Source organism: Astatotilapia calliptera, chromosome 5 (genome assembly GCF_964374335.1).
Source record: "Astatotilapia calliptera chromosome 5, fAstCal68.1, whole genome shotgun sequence".
NCBI lineage: Eukaryota > Metazoa > Chordata > Actinopteri > Cichliformes > Cichlidae > Astatotilapia > Astatotilapia calliptera.
The window spans coordinates 18936282-18964155 of record NC_137426.1 but is presented as its reverse complement, the minus strand read 5'-3'; the positions used below and the strand labels follow the sequence as shown (position 1 = coordinate 18964155).

General features: G+C 41.8%; 1 protein-coding gene and 2 pseudogenes across 2 annotated transcripts; all 3 read right to left on the bottom strand.

Annotated features, from left to right (window-relative positions):
• Positions 1–178: 178 nt before the first annotated feature.
• On the bottom strand, positions 179–11654 carry LOC113022406 (myosin heavy chain, fast skeletal muscle-like). The gene is made up of 41 exons (XM_026167778.2): positions 11635–11654; positions 11381–11432; positions 10725–10937; positions 10204–10347; positions 9960–10116; positions 9728–9755; positions 9533–9644; positions 9355–9447; positions 9207–9270; positions 9021–9119; positions 8788–8891; positions 8546–8684; positions 8335–8453; positions 8088–8237; positions 7793–7963; positions 7375–7681; positions 7207–7280; positions 7043–7130; positions 6823–6940; positions 6585–6708; positions 6353–6489; positions 5996–6251; positions 5668–5910; positions 5405–5581; positions 5176–5321; positions 4993–5083; positions 4527–4916; positions 4300–4426; positions 3882–4000; positions 3599–3795; positions 3338–3521; positions 3094–3259; positions 2854–2978; positions 2288–2596; positions 1990–2193; positions 1776–1901; positions 1492–1662; positions 1292–1396; positions 1106–1201; positions 861–992; positions 179–333 (listed from the first exon to the last, which is right to left on the bottom strand). The coding sequence occupies exons 3-41, from the start codon at positions 10923–10925 to the stop codon at positions 313–315; spliced, it is 5814 nt and encodes a 1937-aa protein (XP_026023563.1). The 5' UTR covers positions 10926–10937; positions 11381–11432; positions 11635–11654; the 3' UTR covers positions 179–312.
• A 5844-nt stretch (positions 11655–17498) lies between these two features.
• Positions 17499–20350, bottom strand: LOC113022408 (uncharacterized; annotated as a pseudogene). Its single transcript, XR_013909016.1, has 6 exons — positions 19983–20350; positions 19424–19897; positions 19183–19328; positions 18848–18949; positions 17723–17854; positions 17499–17605 (listed from the first exon to the last, which is right to left on the bottom strand). The product of XR_013909016.1 is annotated as an uncharacterized LOC113022408 (transcript).
• A 2195-nt stretch (positions 20351–22545) lies between these two features.
• On the bottom strand, positions 22546–23921 carry LOC145428701 (myosin heavy chain, fast skeletal muscle-like; annotated as a pseudogene).
• Between the last annotated feature and the right edge of the window lie 3953 nt (positions 23922–27874).

Genomic DNA, 27874 nt, shown 5'->3' with positions numbered 1-27874 from the left:
CTCAAAAAACAAGGCACCAAATATAATATAATATAATATAATATAATATAATATAATATAATATAATATAATATAATATAATATAATATAATATAATATAATATAATATAATATAATATAATATAATATGATATAATATAATATAATATATCCAATAAAAACTATGAAGACACTCAGATTTGAAGGATTTTGTTTTTATTGTGGAACGTTTAAAGACAGCAGACTCGCCAAGTCAACAACATTTAATGAGAGCATTTCAACGAAAAATCATATTTTATGATTCTCATTTGAGTCTCTCATAGAAGTTGCAGCTTATTCTTCAGCTTCCTTTCCCTGAAACAGACAGAAAAACACACACACACACACGATAAGTTCACTCAAACTGTGGAAGGAAGACTTTGTCCCTGTGAAGACAGAGAAAATATTCTGTCTTTAAAGAGACCTTTTTTGATCATTTCCAGTACTGTGTTTTAGTTGTTCATTATTTAAGATAATACCCATTTATCTTATACACAGTTTATTATTTGTCTGAAACATAACCATTTTAGCTCCTTTCCCCCTGCCTTTAAGCTGGCTTTCTTCTGATTGGCTGCCCCTCACATTTAGAAGATTTGATGGGTGAAGTTTACAGTGACAGCTTAGGTATACCTGCTTTCTTTGACATCATGAAGATTTTAAAGCAAAACACAATCTCTGAAACTGAGTGTTTAGAGAGTGTTTGTTTATGTACACATTTGTCTGTGTGTGTGTGTCAGAAATTAAGCAAAAATAACTTGACTAATAATTTCACCTGAGAAGTTTGAAATTTCATAATTAGGGAAAAATCAATTATGAATGCATGAATTTTACGTATTACTTACTTTTCCAATTTCACGACTCTTAGCCCTCAGCTTGTTGACCTGGGACTCAGCGATGTCAGCGCGCTCCTGAGCTTCCTCCAGCTCGTGCTGAACCTTCCTCAGCCTTGAAATGTGAGTATTGGCTTGCTCCTCCTACAATGAGATAAAACAATGGAGTTAACTGTCATAAAGACTGAAGCTACAGAGAATAAATGACTGACTCATAAACAGCAAAGTATTTAATACTGTGAAACATTTTAACTTACAGCCTCCTCAGCCTGTCTCTTGTAGGCCTTCACTTTCAGCTGCAGCTTATCCACCAGATCTTGAAGCCTGGCAATATTCTTCTTGTCCTCCTCTGTCTGCAGTTTACATAAAGTCACAGCAAATGTAATCATATGGACTTTCCCGGGATACCAGCATCAACAAAATCAAATAAAACACCTTCCTACCTGATAGGTAAGCTCTTTCACTCTTCTCTCATACTTGCGAACACCTTTGACAGCTTCAGCTCCTCGTCTTTGCTCAGATTCAACTTCAGATTCAAGCTCACGTACCTAAAATATGAACAATGTATGACAATGATGGGAGTTCAAAAATAAATACTGTGAAAAAAACAGTTGAGGTCATGCTGGTGAAAAATGGTCTTTACCCTAGCCTCCAGTTTCTGGAGCTGCTTCTTGCCGCCTTTCATGGCCAGGTTCTCAGCTTCATCAAGGCGGTGCTGCAGGTCCTTCACTGTCACCTCCAGGTTCTTCTTCATCCTCTCCAAATGAGCACTGGTGTCCTGCTCCTTCTTCAGCTCTTCTGCCATCATGGCAGCCTGAAATTTCATATCATATGTATTGTTGTAACTGTCATTTGTATTGTTGTGCCAACTAATATAGTTGGTAGAGTAATGCTACTGCACTATAGACATTCATCAGGGTGGCTCACATCAGTGATGGCCTTCTTGGCCTTTTCTTCAGCATTTCTGGCCTCCTGGACAGCATCTTCCACTTCACCTTGGATCTGAATGAAATCAGCCTCCAGCTTCTTCTTGGTGTTGATAAGGCTGGTGTTCTGAAAGGAAATACAGGATAATGAATCACATATTTGGACTTTCACCCTTCAAATTATAAAAATATGAAGTTTTTGAATCGTAACTAACCTGAGAGTGCAGCAGTCCCACACGCTCGCTGGCATCAACCAGCTCCTGTTCAGCAATCTTGCGGCCTCTCTCTGTTTGCTCCAGTGCAGCTCTCAGCTCCTCGATCTCAGCCTGCATCAGGTTGTTTCTGCGCTCCACCATTGCAACCTGCTCCTTCATGTCTTCCTGGCTTCTAATGGCTTCATCAAGATGGAGCTGGGCATCCTGAAATGTGCGACATTAAGAGGTAACAGTACCCACTTTAAGCTACTTTTCAGATAATTTTAGAAAGTTCGGGCAAATCCTTCAGTGGACCCACCTTCAGCTGTCCCTGCACATTTCTCAGCTGTTTCTGGGATTCAGCTGCCTGGCGGTTGGCATGACTCAGCTGAATCTCCATCTCATTCAGGTCTCCCTCCATCTTCTTCTTGATTCTCAGGGCATCATTCCTGCTCCTGACCTCAGCATCCAGAGTAGTTTGCATGGACTCGATCACTCTCTGGCTGTTCCTCTTGATCTGTTCAATCTCCTCGTCCTTCTCTGCAATCTTCCTGTCAACTTCACTCTTGACTTGGGTCAGCTCAAGCTGAATGCGAAGGATCTTGGATTCCTCGTGCTCCAGAGTAGCCTTTGAAAAAGAGTGAACCATATTAACTACAGCACACAACGTTTCCTTTAGTATAAATATACAAACTGAATGTTTGTACAGTTTGTACTGAGTGTACAAACTGGTGAATAAAGAAGAAAAGATAGCTCAGACATAGTGCATCGAATACTTTTCAAGGATAAATCTCACACAGATATGCTTCAAATTGTTTGAGCAGAACATGCACTTCTTTTGCACAGAAGCCAAACTCAGCTCAGGAATCGTAGATTCAGTTTTACCTCGGCCTCTTCCAAAGCTGTCTGGATTTCTGACTTCTCACTTTCCACTGTCTTCTTTCCCTTCTCAAGCTCATGGATGGTTTTACCGGTCTCGCCAAGTTGTTCACTCAGGTCTGATATCTCCTCTGTTCAAGCAGATTTTCAGTACATGAGCATACTGGTCGATTTAAACATTCAAAATTCGTCTCAAGTGTATTTTATTGACAGAGTGCTTGGTGAAAACTGGATTAATGGTCTTACGTTGCAGGTTCTTGTTCTCCCTCTTCAGGGTCTCCAGGTGATCAAGAGCTTCCTCGTAGGAGTTTTTCATCTTGAACAGTTCAGTGCTGAGAGAACGAGCCTCCTTCTGAGATCCCTCCAGCTCTGCCTGGCTTTCCTCATACTTCTGTTTCCACTCTGCAAGAACCTGAAGATACAGCAAACTATTTAGTTTCTCTTTCTTTTAAACTCTCATCATATTTATATACAAACAAAAATACCGTACCTTGTCAAAGTTTCTCTGCTTCTTGTCAAGGTTAGCAGCCAGAGCATTAGCTCTCTCCACGTCGATCATCAGGTCCTCCACTTCACCCTGCAGTCTCTGTTTGGTCTTTTCCAGAGAGGCACATTTTGCATTCATAGCTTCGATGGACTCCTCAGCATCCTGGAGACGCTGGGCGAGCTTTTTCCTGTTAAGAACATTCAATTTTCAGACTTGCTGTATATTAATCACGACACGAGAAAAAATATAAGGTTGGAGACTTACTTTGCCTCCTCCAGCTCCTCAGTGCGCTGAATAGCATCAGTTTCATATTTGGTCCTCCACTGAGCCACCTCGCTGTTTGCCTTGGACATTGAACGCTGCAGCTCAGCTTTGGCCTCCTGCTCCTCCTCATACTGCTCCCTGAGGAGGTCGCAGTCATGCCGAGCTGACTGGACAGCATGAGCCAGGGCGTTCTTGGCCTATAATCCGAACAAAAACCAGATAAATATTTGACAGAAAACATTTTTTCGCCTTTTCTTCTCACACAGTTTTCAAATTCTGTTACCTTGACTTCCTCCTCTATGTGCCTCTTAAGCTCCTCAATTTGCTGAGTGTAGGCCAGTTTGCCTCTGGTCAGCTGAGACACAAGAGCTTCTTTCTCCTCGATCTGCCGTGAATATTCACCTAAGCAACGATTTTTTAGTTATTAGCAGTACTCAACAGCAACAAGAGCAGGAAATAAGCATACACTGATGCACCATAAATTTTCCGCTGTTGCAACTGAAGAAGAACGACATTAAAAACCTTAATGAACCCTAAACTTGTGAATAGCATTCCTAATGAGGTTAGAAATATCCACATCACTACATTTTTAACTTGTAAAAATGTATGTGAATTTCCATTGTTACAGATCTCGCTGCTGGTTGCATTTTGCCTCAGTACCACTATCACAACATGTTTTTCATATGAAGTGAGTTTCGTACCATTTTCAGTCTGAAGTCGTGCTTTTTGTGCACCGATATCATTCAGCTGACGAACATTTTCATCGTTCTTTGACTTGAGCTCATTTAGCTGATCTTCCAATGTCCTGCACATCTTCTCAAGGTTTGCCTGATGAAATAAATCATGTATTAGCAAATAAATAAATACATACATAGATAATAAAATTACAGTTTATTTTCCACTTTTGCAAGTTTAGCGCTCTGATTACCTTGGCTTTGGCAATACCCTCCATGTTGCTTGCAAGGTCATCAATCTCCATCTTGTACTCGCTTTTCTCTTTCTCCAGCTTCTGTTTGACTCTCTGCAGGTTATCAATCTGCTCTCCTAGCTCGGCCACGCTGTCAGCCTGCTTCTTGCGGAGGGCTGCGGCGGTGGCTTCGTGCTGCAGGGTGGCCTCTTCGAGATCACGCCGCAGCTTCTGAAACTCGGCCTCGCGCTTCTTGTTCATCTCAATCTGAGCTGCAGTTGCTCCGCCAGCTTCCTCGAGTCTCTCACTGATCTCCTCCAGCTCTCTGGAGAGATCAGACCTCTGCTTCTCCACCTTGGCCCGAGCAGCACGTTCAGCCTCAATCTCCTCCTCGAGCTCCTCAATACGAGCCTAAAACACAAAAAAGTTTAAGCTAAGTTGAACATATTTGAAGATTTTTTGCTATAGTAAATACTTCTAATTATACCTGAAGTTCCTTTATCTTCTTCTGTAACTGCAGTCCCAGAGATTGCTCATCCTCGATCTTACTCAGGAGCTGGCTAATCTCAAAGTCCTTCCTAAAGGGGAAAAAATGATAATGGCATATTACAGTTGTATTTATCAGAGAATATTTTAGTGCAGATAAATATATATGAATTATTTTTCTTACTTCTTTATTTTCTCATCAGATTGCTGCTTATCGTTCTCCAGATCCATGATGGTTTCTTGGGCCAGTTTAAGGTCACCTTCAAGCTTTCTTTTAGCCCGCTCAAGGTCCATGCGAAGCTTCTTTTCTTGCTCCAGGGAACCTTCAAGCTACCAAAGACAGAGATATTTCATGGATTTAGAAAGTGTATTAGTGGACTGTTGGTTTTCAGATGAGTTTTAAAAATACTCACATCGTCCACTTGCTGCTCCAGCTTGGTCTTGGCCTTCGTCAGACTGTTAACTTTGTCTTCCTCTGCCTGCAGGTCATCGAGGACCTGCTGATGGGCCTCTTGGAGGGCTTTCTTTTCTTTGCTCAGCTTGGCAATGGACTCATCTTGAGCAGCCAGTTCCTCTGTGAGGTTTTTGACCTAAAGAAGTTGACATGAATATAAACTTACAAATGATTTTCGCAACACTTAACAAAACAATACATTGTTAAAAGAGGGAGTATGACCTTGTTCTCAGTGGCATGTTTCTCCTTTTCCACTTTGGCCAGGGTCAGCTCCAAGTCATCAATATCCTTCTTCAGCTCAGAGCACTCGTCCTCCAGCTTCCTCTTCTTTGCAGTCAGCTCAGCGTTCATTTCCTCCTCATCCTCCAGTCTCTCAGCTGTCTCTTTAAGTTTGGCCTCAAGCTGGATTTTTGCTTTAATGAGCCCCTCACACCTTTCCTCTGCATCAGCAAGGTTTTCACCTTCCTAAAAGGCAACACAAGTTTGTTAATCAAATTAATTCTTTGATAATCAGTAGACACTGTGCATGCAAGGTAGCGACTGAACTCACAGACTGCACTTGTAACAGTAAGTCATTCTTCTCCTGCAGCAGAGAAACCATCTTTTCCTCCAGTTCTTTCTTCTTAGCCAGAGCCTTTGCCAGATCCTCTTTGGTCTTTTCAAAGGTCTCTTTCATTGCGGCCATCTCTTTCTCCGTCTCTGCACTCTTCAGCAGAGGCTTAATCTTGAAGTACAGCTTCATCCACGGCCAGGTTTTGACATTCATGAATGAACGGATGTTGTACTGGATGGAGAAAATAGCATCTCTGATAAAAGAAAAAAAGGACGAGTTATAAAATGTTTGTTTTACAAATTAAATTGCAGGTTTCACAAACGTCTGTTACAGCGTCAGCAACAGACAGCTTACCTCCTCTCCATCATCTTGACAAACTCACGCCTCATGAGGAAACCTCTGCAGAGAGCCTGAGTCATTGTGACCAGCTCAGCCAGCTTCTCGTCTCTCATCTCCTCCAGAGTTCCCAGCAGACCGGCTTTGAAGAACACCTGAAAGTTATTAATACAAATTATTTTTAATTTGTTAACTATTCTCCACATTTCAGCATTAACAGCATTTTCCAGAGAGATTTTTCTTTCTCTACCTTGGTGTGACCAAACTTGTACTGAGAGTGGTCCACGTTGATGGATCCCAGAAGTTTCTCTGAGGCCTTCTTGTTGTCAATGAACTGTCCCTCAGGAATGATGCTAGCATTCAATACCTTGTATCTAAAGTAAAGAGTTCAATCACCAAGTCAGATGCAGTGGCTTTAAGATAATAATAAAAGTAATAATAAAAAAAAAAAAACCTTTCATTGTCAGTGAAGATGCTAGCAGTGTTACCTCTGCTTGAAGTCACCGTAGAGGATTCTGCTGGGGAACCCTTTCCTGCAGATCCTGATCCCCTCCAGCACACCGTTACACCTCAGCTGGTGGATGACCAGGAAGTTCTCCATGAGGCCTGTAATATGTCATTAAATAAACACATTTTGACAAGAGTGACAGAATGAAAATGTGAAACAGTGAAAGCACATCACAGGTTTGATTTCTTTCAGCCATGTACCTGGCGTCTTTGACTCATTGGGAATCAAGCAGCGCACAAAGTGAGGATGAGTGCTCCTCAGGTTGGTCATCAGCTTGCCCAGATTCTCCTGAAGCATTAAAACAGCATTGAGTTAACAAAATAAATGACAAGTATCTCTAGTAAGTGATTCTTCCACATCTTACCCTGAACAATGCAGACACCGTCTGGAAGGAGCCACCCTTCTTTTTGCCACCTTTCTTGCCACCACCGCCCTCAGCTGTCAGTGGGACAGTTACAGTGAAATGATTAAAGCAAGAAATGGCAATGCATTTTTAATATCTAAAAAACTGTGGAGAAATTACAATTGATACCTTCGGAACCGGCATGAGACGCATACAGGAAAGCCAACAGCTTTGTTGAAGACTTCTGGTAGAGCTGTACCACAGAGTCGTTCAGGGGGTCTTTGTTCTTCTCCAGCCAGCCATTAACATTGTAGTCAACAGTACCAGCATAGTGCACCAGGGAGAAGTGGGCCTCAGCTTTGCCTTTGGCAGGCTTTGGTTTCTGGAAGGGGGCACTTTTGCCAACATGCTGGTCATAGAGTTTGCTCTTGAAGGTCATGTCTGTTGCCTTGGGGACAATGCACTCCTCTTCAAGGATGGAGAAGATGCCCATTGGCTGCCAGGATGAAACATGAAGCAAATTATTTCAAGGCTTCAGACTGATTTCTGTTTTTATCAACACACAGTACAGAGTTCATGTGGTAAAAAAAACACAAAGTGTCTTCACCTTCTCAATAAGCTCAATGCAGGCAGCCAAGTCCATGCCAAAGTCAATGAACTCCCATTCAATGCCCTCTTTCTTGTACTCTTCTTGCTCCAGGACAAACATGTGATGGTTGAAAAACTGTTGCAGTTTTTCATTGGTGAAGTTGATGCACAGCTGTTCCAGGCTGTTGAACTGAAAAGGGAAAAAAATCCTTATTATATTAAACTCATCATTAAAATCTGTCCAAAGCAAAGCTTCTTGCAAGAAATGTTTCAATAACAAAGGTATAAAACGGTGCTATTTCCGGCTGACTTACATCAAAGATTTCGAATCCAGCAATGTCGAGCACACCGATGAAGAACTGTCTCGGCTGCTTTGTGTCCAACATCTCGTTGATTCTGACGACCATCCACAAGAACATTTTCTCATAAACGGACTTGCAGAGCGCCGAGACGGCGTTGTTGACCTGATTTTACAGATCGACAACAAAGACAAAGCATGAGAGAATGTCACACAAATAAACTGTTAAAGTGGTAAAAACGGGATGGATTAGGATATTTCACCTGCGGGACAGTCTGACCCTTAGTCACAAACTCGTTTCCAACTTTGACTCTTGGGTAGCACAGTGCCTTAAGCAAGTCAGATGAGTTCAGGCCCATAAGGTAGGCGATTTTATCCGCGACTGAGAGTAGAGAGAAAGGCAGTAGGACAATTAGCAATAGTGTTTTTAGTTTGTTTCATACTAAAAAAAAAATTTTTTAAGGTCCAACATACCCTCAGTGCCATCTGGCTCAGCCTGCTCTTCTCGCTGCTTCTGCTTGAACTTCATGTTTCCGTGTTGCATCGCAGCTCCGGTCAGTTTATACATGCTAATTTTCTCCTCTGCGGTGAAGCCCAGGATGTCAATGGCAGTCTAGGTATATTAAAATAAATAAGTCATTCACACAAAGCTCTTTCATTTAATACAGTCCTAATTGTTTTTTTTTATAGTAACCTATATTTAATCATTTTCTTACATCAGTAGCGATGAATTCTTCAACGTCATTGATACTCTTGACAGTGATTTCACCCTGACTGATCATGGGATAGTCGTATGGGTTTGTGGTGATCAGGAGAGCCTCTAAAGAAAACAAAAAAATACATGTCAATATAATACGCTATACAATACAGAGAAACAACACATATATGTTATATATTGTTGTTTACAAGCTATGGAAAAACTGAGATATTTTCATTATTATTCTCTAACCGATGAGCTCAGGTTTGTGGCCTGTTGTGAGCTGATAGAAGATATGGTAGCTCCTCTCAGCAGAGAGCTGGAACGTCACGCGAGACTTCTCCAGCAGATCTGTAAAACAAATCAGGATGAGGATAAGAAAGTCCATAGGCTAACAGGACAGAGACGAAGGATGTGCTTGATCATTTGTAGCCTCACATGTTTCAATGTCAGCTGAGGCCAATTTCCCAGTTGTGCCAAAATGGATTCTGATGAATTTACCCTTTTAAAAAGAAAAGACTGGATTAGTATGATGATTTTTTTTAATTATATTTTATTTAGAAAGGCTTAATTAATAGACACTTACAAAACGGGATGAGTTGTCATTCCTCACTGTTTTGGCATTACCATAAGCCTCCAGCAGTGGATTCGCTGCAATGATTTGATCTTCAAGGGACCCCTGAAAGTTTAAAATGACACATGTTTGCATTTTGTGTATTTCTTTATTTTCATATACATAATTTAAAACACATTGCATGACTTACCTGCATTTTTCCAGGGACTTGCTCGGTTTTCTTTCCTCCAGCCACTGCGATTGTCGCAAAGTACTGGATGACACGCTTAGTGTTGACAGTCTTTCCTGCACCAGATTCTCCACTGTAGTCACAAAAACACCTCATTAGCAAGAAAACCCCCTTGCACTGGGTAATCATTTGCTGAATTCTAAAAAAGAAACTTACGTGATAAGGATGGACTGATTCTCACGGTCTGTGGAGAAACAGTAACAAAGATATTGGCCATCATTTATATTAACAGTAATGCGGTGACCCACTATTAGAGCTTAATGTGTATATGTAAGTTATTTTATCTTTACTACTACTCCACAAGGTAAGTTCAAAACTTATAAATTGTTCCTCTCTTGTTATATGAGCCTGGTATCACATGCAAAGTGCTGCGACACATGCTTCATACCTTGGAGCATGAACTGATAGGCGTTATCAGAGATGGAGAAGATGTGGGGTGGAGCCTCAATTCTCTTCTTGCCCCTGTATCCTGCCACAACCCCTGAATCATACACTGGGAGCCACTTGTAGGGGTTCACAGTGACGCAGAACAGCCCAGAGTAGGTCTGTGGAGTCAGAGAGGATCATTTATGATGCATATCTTCCTTTTGTCATGAGCACGAGTATCAGCTATGGAGTTCTGATCAACTCACGTAGATCATCCATGCTGCATAGCGCTCTTTGAGGTTATACAGCACAGTAGGCTCACTGAGGTGGGTCATCATGGCCATGTCCTCAATCTTATCGAACTTTGGAGGGTTCATGGGGAAGACTTCATCTTCTTTCACGGTGATAGTCTAACGCACAGACAAAAAAAAAATTAGTGGCACAGATATCAGTGGGCAAGTGGTCCAAACTTATTAAACAAGCAAAGACAATCAGTTTATCTATTCCCTTAGAGGTCAGAAAAACAACACGTGCACATAATTCATTTCCTGCTATTCTGTTTTATTTTAGCTGAAAATGAAGCTGTGCTGCTTAGTTATTTTTTTCTAACATGCATACAATCCTGAGGCCTTCATTCCTGAGACCACACTAGCATCAGTGCAGCTGTTGCACTCAGATATTTGAACTCACCCACTCAATCAAGTAGTCTGGCTCATGCAGCTCGGCTCTATATCATTTACACTACAATAATAATAAAAAAGGTTTTGCAGAGTCAAGGCACTCTCACCTTCCCGCACAGAGTGTCCACGGTGGCTTTGCCGCCCTCTCTCTTAGTAAGTTTCCCCTTGAGGTACATTTCTTTGGGCTCAGTCACAAAGTATGCTGTTTTAGCATCAAATGGAGCGTTCTGGGCTTCAATGCGCTCTCTTTCTGGCTTGCGGAGGTACATGGCCGCCGCGCCAAAACACTCCATCTCTGCGTCTCCCATGATGACTCTTTACTGCAAGTAAGTAAAACAAGACAACAGTCATTATTTCTTCTCGCTCATGATGGCAAGACAGTACTGCACGAGGATAAAGAATCCTGAAGCTGTTGTGGATGTCAAATGAAGTGACAGCTGGACTGTGTTTAAAATACTTTGTAACAAACACTCCAATCTGTGTGTAACCCACGACTGCCTATATCTGCTCCAAAATATTAAAATATTAAGAGGTAAAAGGCACTAGGCACTGAACAAAACTAACAATTTCTCATCTTTATTCAATGATTCAAACATGTTAATAAAGTGAGAAGCCTCAACGTGAACTCTGTTAATTGATTTGTAAGCCATCTCACAAAATGCTAAACGAACAGCTGGATATTCAAGCATCAAAGTCTCATTTACAGCATATAAACAATGCTATTAATTAAAAGTGTCTTTTGATAAACATGGAAAGCAATTACCTTTTCCCCTCCCTTCAGAAAAAAAACAGCTGTTGATGGTCCTGTGAGGGTTCTGATGAAGAAAAAGAAAAGATAAATTGTTCAAATGAATAAGTGTAATTAAACTAATAAAATAAATAAAAAGGCACTCGGTCTGCAGTAAAGTCCTGGCATTAGCACAGCGGTCCTGTCTCTGGCAGTAAATGATCATGCCCTGCATTGTTCATTAAGCTGCTGGCTCTCCTCCTGCTAATAAAAGACTGTAAGTCACTCACCTTGACTGGAGGTTTGGCAGTCCTTGTGGGTGTCCAGCCTTCCTTCTTATATAGGGAGATCAGTGTTCACTCAGCAGAAATGGCCTCCTTTATTTGGTCAGGTTGTTTTGTGCTATTTCCTTGAGTATTTTTGCCTCCTCTCTGTCCCCTGTCGTCGTTCGTCACTGATCAACAGGCTCTTTCACTTTTTAGTTGTCACATATTCTGAATGACTTGTTTACAGAGGCATGTTTCAGGCAATGACAACAATTTTAATCAGGAAATAATATCAAGAGTGAATGACACATTATAGTATTTATAATTGTACTTACATATGTAAATATAATTATGTAATTATAAATATAGTAAAAGTCTAAATAAAAGTAAATATATTAACCTCACTGGTGTCATTAGATAAGTGTGGCTTTGCTTTCTATTGTCATTAATTAAAATACTACTCGGTATAATTTATATATTCAAAATAGGAATCAAAAGATCCTAAGGCACTGATGTATGTGACAGAGAGCACAGAACACCATTGTCCTGTTGTAAAGTATTTCACTGCTGCAGTAAAGATGACACACAAAGCACCGCTGTCAAACAGGAAGCCTTAAAAAGTGTATAAATAGATGAAGACACTGGCAATGCAACATTTTTGAACTTTGTCTAAATATTGTTCTGGTGATCGGTTACTGAAGTTCAGACATTGTGTTGGTCTTTACAATAATCTCTTTAATGCACCCTGGCACTGCAGAGGATCTGAGTTTAGCCGTGGAGAAGCTCTCATGTGTCCCTGGGATTCTGTTGCAGAAGCCTTGCAAGTCTTTCCTGTGACAAAGGAGCACAATTGGGCCTAACAGCTGCTAATCTAAGAACTTGTGAAAATGATGATACCTCACGATAGCAGAAACATGCACTGGGGTCTGGGGTTTTATGAAATCCCACACTTAATTAAATTTGCTCGGTAGCGAGAATGGACAACAGAAAGCAGAACAATGTTCATATTTATAGCACTTTAATTTCCTCTGTCCCAGAAATGCTGAATGTATCTGGTAAACACATGTCGAACAAATGTTGCTTTGAAGTTTGATCAATACAAATGCCAATCACGGAATACGTCATGCGCTATAATCAGAATTTACCTTCAAAACAAACCTCTGCGAGCAGTTTCATGCCTTGAAAAGTTCACTAATACTCTCTGCATGCTGGCCAGAGTATCTCATTATCCCATTATAACAAGCCAAGGGTGAATATCTTGGTGAAGGAACTCAGTTAATGTGATGAAATTACACTTTAACGCCCCACATATAGTGTTCATAAGCAGTATTTAATATTGAATAAATGGGTTATGACAGATACTGTGTACTTAGACACATATATATGATTTTAATTAACTATATAAACATTTATCAAGAAATTCAGCTACTGTTTCATGCTTGTGGACGGATAATAAATGTGAAAAGAACGTTTAGATATGCTGACAAATAAAAAGGTAATTATATCTGCTCACAACTTTATTATTGTGTGCTATGAAAGCTTTATCACATGTTTCATGTTTTTCATTATATTCTCTTATTTTGAAGAGCGGAGGACAACTTCATTCATTTGGGAAAAGATTATAATTTTACTTTATCAACTATTGATCGTTTCAATGAAGACAAAGACATGACGGCTGTATTTTTAGACTAATGAGATTAATGAGACGAATGGCACATGATCCCAAAGAATTTCAGCAATGTCTTTGGACTGAAATTTTAGGCGCTCCAGATTTGCTGGGTTGGCAATACTGCAGCAAGGCACAGGTCATAGGTGATTGGGGGGGGTGTCCTACTATTTCTGTACAAATAGCTCACTTCACTTTTATTTATTCTCCCTTCTTTCTATTTCTATGGCTTTTGTTTACATTTCTATGAGTGTTTTTTGTGTGAGTGTATGAAACTGTTCTTTGGAAATAAATGTGATGTCAAACCACTAAAATGACAGCAGCCTGTGTCATTTGTTGTAGGTAGTAAGTGAGTAAAGTTTGATTTTCTAACACTTTTCTAGACTTAGAACAGCCACAAAGTGCTTTAAAAAAACATCACATGTTAAAGACATGGTGGTCACACATGAATCGAGTAAAATAACACAAGAACACAAACACTGCGCCTCTCTGAAAAGTTTCAAGCCACATTTACAAGGATACCACAGAGTGACGGGTATGAAGAGAGATCGCTAAGCTGTTCTATAATTGTACAGCTAAGGTTTGAAAGTGCAATCACCCGTAGCTTTCAGCATACAGAATCACAAGAGGGCCTGGAGAATAGGGGCGGAGCGGTTCAATAATGTAGCTGCGGGGCCTTAGCCTGTAAGTCCATAAAAGGAACCAGGGAAGCCAAGGAGAAGCTTTAAAAACGGGGAGATATGTGAAGACTTCGGTATAAGCGTGAGTTAGAAGCCTTAACAGCAGCTTTTTGGTTTGGAGTCAGTTAATAAATGCTTTAGTTGGACAAGAAAACAGAGCTTTACAATAATCTAAGCAGGAGGAAATGAAAGCATAGACAGGTATCACATAGTGATGGATTAATGTCATCTTTGGGTCGAATTTAAAAATCTCAACACATTCACTTTATTTTCCGTTCCACATAAAAAACAACAATAACAGTACAATTCAAAATTAACGCTACTTTCAGCTGCTCCCTTGTCACCACCACAGCAGGTAACGTGTTTGATTGTTACACCAAATGTCCTTTTAAGACTCAATCCCAAAGGACATGCGTGTCACCAGCTGGAACTAAACCAGTAACCTTTCGCTTGCTAAGCAACGGGTAAATGTGTGGCACCACACTAGTAAGAGTGAAATTCAGTCATTAATAATTAAAACAGCAAGCATTAATTAAAGGTCAAAAACAGTTGCTGTGACATTTATACTCTCTGGACATCAGACCAGAAAGCTGTGTGTTACCTGATGAGACTTTTAACCCTCTCAGGCTCAAATTGAACTTTTTGTTGCTAATGCACAACCAAGTCCTGCAGTGGTACTTCTGAGTAAAAAAAACTCATAAAATATGTATGTGGGGTAATCAGGTTGTTAGTTTTTAACTGTTGCAAATCGGCAACGCCTGCCTCGAGAGGGTTAAGGAGGGGAAACAGTGTCAGGTTTCTACTAATTCCCTACTGACAGACCTTTAACACACTCTGAGGCGTAACTTCAACATTTCTAACCAATACGTAAGGGTCAAAGCACACTCATGAAGCTACCCAGTGCCCAATATTTTGTTTTGCAGAGGCTCAGATGTAATATTTTGTGTAGCTATGATTACTCTAGGTATGATAATCTGATGAGAGATGTGTCAGTGGGCTTGAGCTTTCTAGAGACTGACATGAAATCTCATGTTATGAGTGGAGCAACATCAAAAAGATAGAAAATATGTCTGCTGCCTGCTTTTGTTGGGGTGCTCGTTAACTCACGGGCCACAAGGCTAATGCAGCGGCCTGGTACTGAATCTACGCTGAGGTCTTCCTCATCAATAAAGGCTAAGAAGCCCCACACTCTGCCCTGACTGCTTCTTTTGTATGCTTTAATTTTAAAAACAGGGAAAACACAGTAGAACCAGACATGAATGCAATATACCAAGGGGACCAACTGGTATATATGTACAGGTTTACACAGGATCGTTTGCGGTGTGTTTGAGGACACACACACACACACACACACACACACACACACACACACACACACACACACACACACACACACACACACCTGGCCCATCATTTGTATTTTACACTCTGATTTTAGAGCCCCATTTCGTGTAGCATCTTCACTTCACTGACTGTTTTTCTCCATATCAGATTGCATTGCTGGATTTTTGACACTGTACTGAGTCAACGGGGGTTCGGATGCAACCCTCTCATCTCGCTTTATCCTGCGGCTGAAAGTCAACCATTCAAAGGCAGACAGCTTTGTCTTAAGGCCGAGCCACTGCTGTTGACAAGTTAACTGTCTGTGTCTGAGCGAAGGAACGTCTTTGACAGCAGTACATCACCGTTTCTAGTTCCTCTCGTGCCATCGCTACGCGCCTTTGAAGACCTTGACATTGTACTTCCTAACGTGTCACGGTGCATTTGTCTTCAGGACAATAAACTTTCCATCGTCTGATCCACGGGTAACAGGTGATTAGATTTGTGTCTCTAGGTTTCTCAGGGCAAGCACTTGTGTTGTCTCGAGGGCAAGGATTTATTTTTAAACCCTTTCTTAAAATGGTCTTGTTGTGCTGCGTGCCCTGACAGATGAACTAAAGACAAGGAGCGGCTTGTAGCTTGACCTTCTCTTAAGTCCAGTATTTGTTCCCCATATGCGACAAGGGGAGGATCGTGTTATACGACGTGTAGTAGTTTGCATTCTTTCCTTGTTGAAAGATGACACTGAAGAAGCAAAGAAGGGAAGAGGGCATTAGGAGCCAAATATTGAGGACTTGACACTCGACAAAATAGGCCTAAATATTCAATAGAAATGTGATACTCGACCTCTTGTGCTCCTGGGTGTGCTTATTTGGAAGAAACACAAATATAGCTGTCTCCTCAGCAATGCTCTCAGAGCTCAGTCATTTGTTACAGCTTCAAGTCTTATTGTGGAACGACCTTTGATATGAAACAACTGCCTCCTTGGTGGCCTGAGCCTCCCGAAGGATGCAAGAGCGCTTACTGAAAGGGTATTAAAATGTGAGTCCAGATTTAAATAGAAAATGCAAAGAAAAGTAATTTTTTCTATAGTTGCTTTTAAAGGTTTTCAGCATCTATGGGTCCATGTTGTGTTTATATGAAATGAAAATGTATTAGCTTCTAGCAGAAGAAGCTAAGAGATATGAGGTGATATCAGATAAATAAACACATTTAAAGGAAGACTAATTGGACTATTAATTAAAAAAAGACAATATAATCAATTAGTTTTGCTCAACTTATCATTTCTAGTTTCTCAACTAGTTTTAGTCTGATTATCTTATTTTATTCAGCTTTATGACTCCAGGCTGATTTCAGTTCAATCTAAGCCTATCTAATATTAATCTCAGGTCGTTTCCCATTACCAGTGGAGTCACTATTCAATGTTCATAAAACCACTTCCCAAAGGAGGATGTCTGAGATTCACGTCAAAACAAAGATATTTAAAATCAGACACCTGCAGTAACATCCACATTAAATATCTTGTTTTTCCTCACTCTGCTTTAATAAAATATTACAATATTACTTTAGCTTTTCTGTACTTTGCTAGCTTTCCAGAATACTTCAGGTTTCTATTGGGTTTTCCATGATTTTCTTTTTATTAAAATAAAAAGCAATAATTTGAGATGTAGTGACGGTGAATGCCAAGACACTGCTCGGGTTTAAGCACGAGGAGGAGTGTTGCTGCAGGTTGTGGGTCACTGATGGGTCTATTTTCATCACACAACGTCGTGACATGGTGCAACATATGTGCTGGAGCACATAGAAAAACTGTAAGGTCACTACACTGTCAGTAACATTATCACCAAAGGGAACAGATTTACAGTTATCATAGCCTAAAGAACTTCTATGTGATAACAGGTGACAGTTGACAACCAGGTTATTGCGAGTGATGAAGCTGTGCAGCCCACATTTAGACCACCACACACATAAAAGAGCATTTCAGTTCACTGTTATTAGGTTCTATATGTATTGTTTAACTTGTGCAGAGGTGCACCAAGTGTAAGTACACCTTTAAATCCTGACGCATTTTGAGAAATGCGTTTGGAGCTCTCGAGCACTCCTACAAATATTTAAAAAAAATAACTGTTTAACTTTGATGACCGTAATGTCTCTGAATAACTAGCTTCATGTCTACTTCTTTTGAGTTAAGCATTATTTAAAGCATACGACATATAAAGATATTCAACTGCTTGTGTGTTTATTTCTTGTCACGTAGTTGGTACATCAGACAAAAAAGCTCATATTGTGTGATTTCATCCAGACTGCGGTTCATTCATGTCTCCTTGACCTTCAACACAAAAGAGAGAGCAACAAATTAATGTCAAATGGTTCTGTTAAGAGATGCACCACCTTTGCAGAGTACCTTGCTCTTGACGATAAAACAGAATTAACAAAATTATTTTACCCTGACAATTTCACGGCTCTTTGCTCTCAGCTTGTTGACCTGCAACTCTGCGATGTCAGCGCGCTCCTGAGCTTCCTCAAGCTCATGCTGAACCTTCCTGTTCCTGGCCATGTCAGTGTTGGCTTGCTCCTTCTGAAAAGTAGAAGTTAAGGCAATGACGTCACTCATCAGTAAAAAATGACTTTCATTAAATCTCTTGATGGACGCTCAGTAATCCAGGTAAGGAAATTTAATCTGTTTATCTGGACGCTTCTGGAGTTTTTAGTGGGAGAAACGTTCCAGATGAACAACTTTCAGTCAACTTTCTGTGAACCATCGTAAAATAATTCTGCTTCCTGCTTTAAGTACACTGCTGTCAACAGGGTCAGAAGTAAAGGTGTTACTTTGTCATGACTATCTGCTTTGCATGTGTTGAATATTTCACACTCACAGCTTTCTCAGACAGACAGCTGCAGCTTCAAGATCTTGAAGTCCGGTCTTCTTGTCCTACTCAGCCTAAAGACAGCAGAGTCTGTCTGAAACTACCACTACAGAGACCTACTTCTCTATCTGATTCATGAACGTCTTCAAAACAACTTCAGAGCACACAACACGCTCATCTTCCACAGTGAATCCACTTCAGACGCACACGAGGGACAACAACAAACAAATATGCACCAAACACTCACTTACAACATACTGCAGACTATGTGAAGGGGATGTTTCAGCGCAGCGCAATCACCGACATCTCTATCAACCCATCTGCACATGCAACTGCATATGCAGGAGCTCCTGATCTCCTCAGTTTTTCAAAGTGAAAATCTGTTGAACAGCTCTAGCAATTTCACACAATTAGCATAGATATAAACACATAACTGTGTGTATTTATAGTTGCAACCAGAGAGTTTAGTTTCAGCGGTGGTGTACTCTTTATCACATCAGTTCGTCAACTACTGTTGGAGCCACAGACTCTTCATATAATGGAGATTATTGCCCTCTAGGGGTGTAATGCATATTCTACACCCAGCTTTTTCTTGGCAGCACAAATTATAAAACTATACGTGATGATTACTCATCGCTTCCTTATTTAATTAAAATTTTGGGATTTTATGCCAGAAAAAGCATTTCTGTTTTGTTGCATCCTACCTGATAAGTCAGCTCCTTCACTTTAGGTTCATACTTGACACCCTTCACAGCCACAGATCCACGTTTCTGCTCCACCTAAACCTCCGCCTCCAGACCCCGAACCTTTCCAGCCACAAGCCCAGATGTTTTTTATGGTTAAAAAAAAGTGATATAACATTTTATGAACTTTTTTCCTACACAAAACAGTTCAGTGAAATAAACAGAGCCCACCTTTAGTTTTAAGTTTGTTTGGGGTACCACTTCTACAACTTTTATCAAAGTAGTTCCTTAAATGATCTCACGTTACTGAAACCAACAACAAAACACTTTTTTTTCTGCAGCAAACAAACTCTCACCTCTAGTCTCTGGAGATGCTTCTTGCCACCTTTAGTGGAAGATCCATGATGGTTTCGTGGGCCAGTTTCAGATTTCCCTCGAGGTTTCTTTTAGCTCGCTCAAGATCCATACGGAGCTTCCTTTCTTGCTCCAGTGTACCTTCAATCTTGTGCATTCACGCACACAGTAATTAGTGCCAGCTTCAATATATAAAAACTTAGTGCTGCACTTGTGATAATTCAAACAAATTTAGAAACTCACATCGTCCACTTGCTGTTCCAGCTTGGTCTTGACCTTCGTCAGGCTGTTAACTTTGTCTTCCTCTGCCTGCAGGTCATCGAGGACCTGCTGTTGGGCCTTTTGGAGGGCTTCCTTTTTTTTGCTCAGCTTGGCAATGGACACATCTTGAGCAGACTTTTAACCTAAAATGTTAAGTGAATAAAATCATTACAGCATGCAGTTCCCACTAAACAACTGAAACGAGGCACAAACCTTGTTCTCGGTGGCATGTTTCTCCTTTTCCACTTTGGCCAGGGTCAGCTCCAAGTCATCAATATCCTTCTTCAGCACAGAGCACTCGTCCTCCAACTTCCTCTTCTTGTCAGTCAGCTCAGCGTTCATTTCCTCCTCATCCTCCAGTCTTTTGGCTGTCTCTTTAAGTTTGACCCTGAGTTGGATCTTTCCTTTAATGAGCCCCTCACACCTTTCCTCTGCATCAGCGAGGGTTTCACCCTTCTGTAAATGCAAAAAGGAAATGATACAGTCAGCTGTAAATAATCAAGTTACAGACAAATGGAGGTTCCAGTTCTCTTTAACATACACTCTGAATTTGGATCTGCAAGTCATTCTTCTCCTGTACGAGAGTAACCATCTTTTCCTCCAGTTTTTTCCTCTTAGCCAGAGCCTTTGCTGGGTCCTCCTTGGTCTTTTCAAAGTCCACTTTCGTCGTGCCATCTCTGCCTCTGCACTCCCGAGAAGTGGCCGTATTCTGAAGTATAGCTTCATCCAAGGCCAGGTTTTGACATTCATGAATGCACGGATGTTGTACTGGATGGTGTAAATGGATTCTCTGTGGAGACAGAGTACAGGACATTTTTCTTTCATTGCTCAAACTGAATAGAAAAAGGTTACTGCTGTCTCCCAGATTCTAAAAAAAGAAAACTGCACTGCAATCGTTTCTTAACTCAAAAAATACATTTTGCGAGAACATTAAGTTCAGCATCTTCCTGTTCAATAACATGTCCCTAGAGGCCTCCGGCACTCTGACACACAGCTTTGTTGTCTATTAAAGACCTTAAACTATGTGACTAAGAATAAGTCTGAATAATGCAGAAGCTCTGACAAATCCTGCATTTACCATGTGGTAGCCTAACAAGATGCTTTTATCTACCATAAAACTGAAGGAGTTACAGTCAGCTGTTGTACATTACCCATGACATTGTCAACATTTTTCATTACATTTTTGGGTTCAGTCAATGTAAAGTCAAACTGAGTTTAGGAGGTGGAGAGCCCTGAGACAAAAAAGTAAAAGTGACAGGCTGGAACTAATGTTTATGAGCGACACCATTGTTTGTTGTTGGTCTGCATATGGTACACTGTTAATGCTTGCATATGGTTAAATGCAAGAAAAACTGGTCATAAATGCTATTGTTTACTGTTTAAGTTCTAATGCAGATTAGCCATTTGATTTAGCACTTTTAAAAAAGCAAGATCTTTTAATCTTGTGTTCAATCACATAATTACATAATTTGAATTACATAATTTGAGCATTTAAAAATACTCAAGTAAATATTGTGCTACAAAGCTTATGCACTGCTACTGTTAAAAAAGGTTTGGATTGGTTAATGTTCGCAGATGTGTGAAAACAAACGTAATTTGTATTTTGGTTTTTTGGTTTGTATTTAAAGGTTTTTCACCTGTGGCTGACTATGGCCGAAAAGAAGAAAAAAGGGAAACAAAAGATCTGCCTGGTCATTGAGTGAAATCCAGTTAAACACCTGTGGTAGATGCATCAATCCCTTTCAAGCGGGGAAGCTGCACAAACATAAAGAGCTTGACAATCAAGGTTAGGCAAAAACTTATTTAAAATGTTTCCATTATTATATCAAATATGATCTATTTTGATACTTTGAAAAGAAAAAAAGTTGGATTTTGTGATTGTTCCAGCATTAAGAGCCTGCTGGACTGAACTATGTAACTAGGAAATAGCGACTTTTTATGGCAATCACACCAAAATACTTAGCTTTCACAGACTAATGAAAAATTAAATTTTCCCTGAATTATTCAGAGCAGAAGTACTTTCTGTACATTAATCAAAGTCTCCACCTGCAGTGATATTAAACCAGGGACCTACCTGGTGTTTTAGTTTCATTGGGAATCAAGCAGCACACAAAATGTGGGTGCATGCTCATTAAAGTTCATCATTTAAGTATTTAAGAAAATGAATATTACCCTGAAAAGAGCCGACACTGTCTGGAAGGAACTGCCCTTCTTCTTGCCACCACCCACATAGCAAAATTGGTGTGGCCCAGATCTGGCCCACACAATGTGCTTACACATGGCCCACATACCGCAAAGAATGACGGCCCTTTGGTGGCCCAGATCTGGTTTGCCAGAGGTGGCCCACACATGGGCCACCACAAGGCAGTTGCAGACACACTGGTGGTCCTGTGCTGGCCCAGAACAGTTTCAGCTCTGGCCCCAGATGTCAGCCTAATGTGTACCTTAATCAAGCCATGTAATAACAACATGTGCCGGAACATAATAGTGCAAAAGTAACATGACGAAACTCTGTTCAGACAGTGATTCTTAAATAGCACTTTTCTACTCTCCCGGATTACCTAAAGTGTTCTATACGACATGCCACATTCACACATCTTCTCTGAACTGAGTGCTTCCTAACTACATTCATACACATTCACACTCTTGACATGCTGACTGGAGGGATCAAACCACTACCATGGCAGTATAGTATTGCAACATGGCAGTTGGGTCTTCTACCTAAAATAGGAAAATAGGAACATAAATAGTGTCATCATTGCCAGACCTGGCCCACATCTGGTTGACATACACCCTGCCAACACACCAGTCAGTCAGAAGTGCCAGCTTGATGCTGGATCCAGGCCAGACCTGTTGTCTGTGAGCCTGGGCCACATAAACCAAACCACAATCGGGCCAGATGTGGCATGCCATCACATAAACAGTGTCATCTATGCCAGGCCTGGCCCATATCTGGATGACATACCACGTACCATGCCAGAAGTCAGCCAGCAGTGCCGGCTTGACACCAGATCCAGGCCAGACCTGTCTGCTATGTGGGCAGCCTTTTTTCCACCTTTTGGACCTGTAAAGCGCATTTTGCAAACTGATTTGTAAATAATGCGAAGCAATAAATGCAATAGTCTTTCCGCATACCTTAAATTTTGTAGATACATGAGTTTATATAAAAAAACACTACCTTCTGTCTACACATGAGGTGCAAACAGCAAGGCCAGCAGCTTTGTGAAAGACGTCTGCTGTACCACAGAGTCGTTCAGAGGGTCTTTGTTCTTCTCCAGTCAGCCAATGACATTGTATTCAACATTACCAGCATAGTGCACCAGGGAGAAGTGGGCCTCAGCTTTGCCTTTGGCAGGCTTTGGTTTCTGGAAGGGGGAACTTTTGCCAGCATGCTGGTCATAGAGTTTGCTCTTGACGGTCATGTCTGTTGCCTTGGAGAACATGCACCCCAACATGCATCCTCTTCAAGGATGGAGAAGATACCCATCGGCTGCCGTGATGAAAGAAGCAGTAAAAAAACAAAACAACTTAAATTTGTTTTCTACTGTTTTCTATGCAAATGGACAGCACATGGCTCACCTTCTCAATAAGCTCAATGCAGGCAGCCAAGTCCATACCAAAGTCAGTGCACTCCCATTCAATGCCCTCTTTCTTGTACTCTTCTTGCTCCAGGACAAACATGTGATGGTTGAAAAACTGTTGCAGTTTTTCATTAGTGAATTTGATGCACAGCTGTTCCAGGCTGTTGAACTGAAAAGGGGGGAAAGTGTCAAAGATTGTGTGTTGCTGTTGTGTAAAGTATGAAGAAATGACGTTTGTACTTTACTTACTTTACATGAACATGAATGTAAGACTATGCAGTGTTAGTTCTGCATACTTACATCAAAGATTTCAAACCCAGTGATGTCCAGGACAGATATGAAAAAAATCTTGGCTGCTTTGTATCCAGAATGTCATTGAGTCTGACAACCATCCACAAGAACATTTTCTCATAGACAGCCTTGGACAGAGCCATCACTCTATTATTAACCTAAGAAATAAGAGTTTGGGTTCTGATTATACCACAGAAAAAATATATAAATTACTGTTTGCTCATAGACTACTTTTTAATTACTTGTGGCACAGTTTGACCTTTGACCACCATTTCATTGCCAATCTGTACTCTTGGTTAACAGAAAGCCTTCAGCATATTGGGAGAGTTCAGGCCCGTGAGGTAGGTATGTATCAGCCTCTGATGAAAACAAAAAACAAAAACAAAAAAAGAGAAGAGGGAAGATGTTTTAGAAATGACTAAGTTTGAAATGAATGAAATAAAATGACAACAAAGGATCATGCATGTTCTGGGTCTGCCTCTGGTTGTCTTGTATTTGTGTATTCCCAAAATACAGGACAGTTCACAGTAAGTTTTCTTTCTCCAGAGGAGTTGCAAATGGCCCTTTATAAAGTCAAGGACCAGCAGCTCTACTCTGAGCTCCTTATAGTTTCCTAAAACCTTTAACTAGTGTTACATGTCGGCCAAGACACCTGAAAACAATCAGGACACCCCAAACATTATAATGCAATAATTCTCCACCATGGAAACAGGATCAAATGTGTACACAATACAAGATATATAAGTAGATTCATATTGGGAAGTATAAAACTGGATAATAACTAATTTTAACAATTTTTTAAATTTACAGTGGCCCTGAGACATCAAAACACAATTTTACCTTCAGCGCACTCGCTCAGCCTGCTATTCTCACTCCTTCTGCTTGAACTTCATCTTTCTGCGATGCATCACAGACCCAGTCAGCTTGTAAATACTTATCTTTTTCTCTGCATTGAAACCCAAGATGTCAATGGTGGTCTAAGGAAAGAATCGACAAAAACACAGATTTTACAGGTGTTACTTACATTATCTACGATACCTGATTCTTCATCAAACAAATTTGTTCTCAAATTCATCAGTAAGAAATGAGAAGCTTACATTTTTCAATTCCTGATTTTACAGCCAGAAGCACACAAAGACAACAGGGTTTCCTTCTCAGTTTAGCTATTAACCTTAATATTTTACAGCAATGAAGTGGAAAAAAAGACTATCAGCCCACAGTGAATACAGAGATGAGTTATCATTCCTAACTGTTTTAGTATTACCATAAGCCTCCAGAAGTGGGTTGGCTGCAATGATTTGATCCTCCAGCGACCTCCTAAAATGATGATATCCAACTCGTTTGTGTTTTTCATTTTAAATTGGCAAGTGTATCACACAGTTCTACATCATATCACATCACTTAACTTGCATTTTACATTTCGAGTTTCTATTTACATTTCGTTTACATTTCGCTCCAGACACTGCGACTGTTGCAAAGTGTTGGATGACACGCTTAGTGTTGACAGTCTTTTCTGCACCAGATTCGCCACTGGAAAATGAAACACACAGGCAATGGTGTAAATCTGACATAATACAGTGCAGAAATTACTAGTTAGATCACTTAGAGTTGTTTCAGTCCAAAACAGATGTCTTTCATTAAAACTTAAGTAATCATGATTGACTGATTCTCACAATCTGTGAAAAAATGTAATTTAATACAAATTGTGTTATTGAATTCATTTATTATAAGCTGCCACATTAAATCATTATAAATTCATATGTATTTATAGGCACCATCACCATAAAGGGGAAGTACACAAGACATTATGTAGAATATAAAATGTAGACTTTTTATGGGTCATTACTTTAATGGAGTTGCTGATCAAAGGGTTTATCACCTTGGAGCATGAACTGATTATCTCATTATCAGAGATGGAGAAGGTGTGGGGCTGGCAAAATCCCATCACCACCTCCTCGCGGTGCCAGCTGGAAACAACGACCCTCGGGAAGTTGGCTAACGGTGAGGGTCCTCGACGTCAGGTGGAGTGACGCGCCGGTCGATGTATTCCACAGTCACATCCCATGCAATGACGTCTCAAAAAGCTAGGGCGTCCCCCGCAGGCGACGCGCGTCGTCCCCGCCTGAACGACGTGAGAAGTGGACAAAGGCTACCTGCTCATGGAGGGAGTGGGCTGAAGAAGCAAGCCCAAATCCGCCTTGGAACCCTGAACATCGGAACAATGACCAGAAGAAGTCGAGAATTGGCTGACGCCCTCAAGACCCGCCGCATCGACATCGCGTGCATTCAAGAAACCAAGTGGAAGGGAGCGAAGGCACGGGACATTGGAGAAGGCTTCAAGCTTTTCTACAATGGCAACCGGGCCCAGAATGGAGTGGGCATAGTGGTGAGTCAAAAGCTCCGGGACAACGTGGTCGAAGTTACCCGCATATCGGATCGCATCATGTCAGTGAAGATCGACGCCGACCCGACCATCCTACGGATTATCTCCTGCTATGCACCACAGACCAACTGCCCCGACGAGGAGAAGACAGAATTCTGGCGCGCCCTCGACGACCACCTGCAAACGATTAGCCCTGAGGAACACGTGGCGGTAGGCGGCGACCTAAATGGACATGTAGGCAAGGGGAGAGACGGATATCACCGATTCCATGGCGGCCAAGGATTTGGGACCAGAAACGACGACGGTTGCCGGGTACTGGACTACGCAGAGGCCCACGATCTTGCCGTGACCAACACCTTCTTCAAAAAGAAGCCGGCACACCTCATCACGTACTCCAGCGGCGGCAGAGACACCCAAATCGACTACTGGCTAGTCCGAAGACCCCATCTCAGCCTAGTCACGAACGTAAAAGTCATACCATCAACCAATATTGGCCCTCAACATCGGCTACTTGTGATGGATCTCCGACTCAACCTTGGCCAACGACGACGAAGAACACCAACCACGACGGTGGAGAAGATCAAGTGGTGGCGCCTCCCTGAGTGCAAACAGCAGCTTATGGACGCCCTTGAACACCTCGACGTGGACTCCAATGAGCCAGTGGACAAGGCTTGGGAGAACATCGCCAGTCAAATACGTGACGCAGCAGGCAACACCCTTGGGGCGACGAAGCCAGGGAAGCACTTCATCGACAAGCAAGTATGGTGGTGGAATGATAGCGTGCAGCAAACCATCAAGGAAAAGAAGTCGGCACTCAAAGTGTGGCTTCAATCCCGCAGCGATGGCGACTACCAGCAATACAGGGCTCTACGATCGGCCGCAAAGAAGGCGGTAGCAGCGGCAAAGGCATCGCACTATGACCAACTGTATGAAGAGTTGGACACGCCCGGAGGAGCGAACAAAATCTACCACCTTGCCAGCAGCCGCCATCGAGCAACACAGGATATTGGCCAGGTCAAACACATCAAGGATGCCAACCATCAAACCCTCCGCGACCCGCTCGCCATCCTCAATTGCTGGAGCGAGTATTTCTCCGATATCTGCAACGTGGAGTTCCCTCACCAGCCAATCCACAGTGCCCCGCCCGTCCCAGGACCTGTCCCGCCAATCACCATCAAGGAAGTGGAAACAGCCGTTAAAAATATGAAGAATGGTAAAGCGACCGGACCAGACGACATACCAGCCGAAGTCTGGAAGCTGCTCGGGCGCCAAGGCGCCTTAGTCCTCGCCAGCCTGTTCAATAGCATCATCAGAGACGGGACCGTCCCAGCAGCCTGGTCAACCAGCATAACGGTGCCCATCTGGAAAGGGAAAGGCGATGTGGCTGAATGCTCCAACTACCACCCGATCCGACTCCTAAGCCATACCATGAAGGTTTTCGAACGGATCATCGACGCCAGGATGCGAGAAATCGTCAACTTAACGCCCAACCAATGTGGCTTCATCAGGGGGCGTGGCACGACGGACGCCATCCATGCTGCCCGCCTGCTTTTGGAGAAGCACCGAGAGAAGTCCAAGACCATCCACATGGCCTTCCTCGACTTGGAAAAGGCGTTTGACCGTGTCCCACACGACCTCATCTGGCACTCCCTGCGATCACATGGAGTTCCTGAAGCCTACGTCAACTGGACAAAGCTCCTCTACCGACAAGTCACCAGCGTGGTCAGAAGCCCAGTGGGAACATCGCCGCCCTTTAACATCAATGTGGGCGTCCACCAAGGCTCGGCACTCTCCCCGCTGCTCTTCATCCTTTGCATGGACACTGCGATGGCGGATCTCCAGTCACCCCATCCCTGGACACTTCTCTACGCCGACGATGTCTTCCTGGCCGATGAATCGCGAATAGAACTGCAATACCAAACGCAGCAGTGGAAGACTCGCCTAGCTGACTTCGGCCTGAGGCTCAACACCAACAAGACCGAATACTTAGAGGCTGGCCCCCAGACGATCAGCGTCGATGGAGAAGATCTGGCGAAAGTACCTCATTTCAAATACCTCGAATCGATGATCAGCAATGACGGCGATATCCTACTAGATGTACGAGCCAGGATCAACGCAGCGTGGATGAAATGGCGCCAAGTCACCGGCGTCCTGTGTGACCGAAGAATGCCCAATCGC

What these genes read in the sequence shown, in the direction of transcription:
- LOC113022406 (XM_026167778.2), bottom strand. Translation starts at nt 10,925, where the DNA reads ATGGGAGACGCAGAGATGGAGTGTTTTGGCGCGGCGGCCATGTACCTC. An exon ending in CGGTGTCTGCATTGTTCAGG is followed by an intron (nt 7,131 to 7,206) that starts GTAAGATGTGGA and finishes TTAATGCTTCAG; the next exon opens with GAGAATCTGGGCAAGCTGAT. An exon ending in TCCAGAAACTGGAGGCTAGG is followed by an intron (nt 1,397 to 1,491) that starts GTAAAGACCATT and finishes TTCATATTTTAG; the next exon opens with GTACGTGAGCTTGAATCTGA.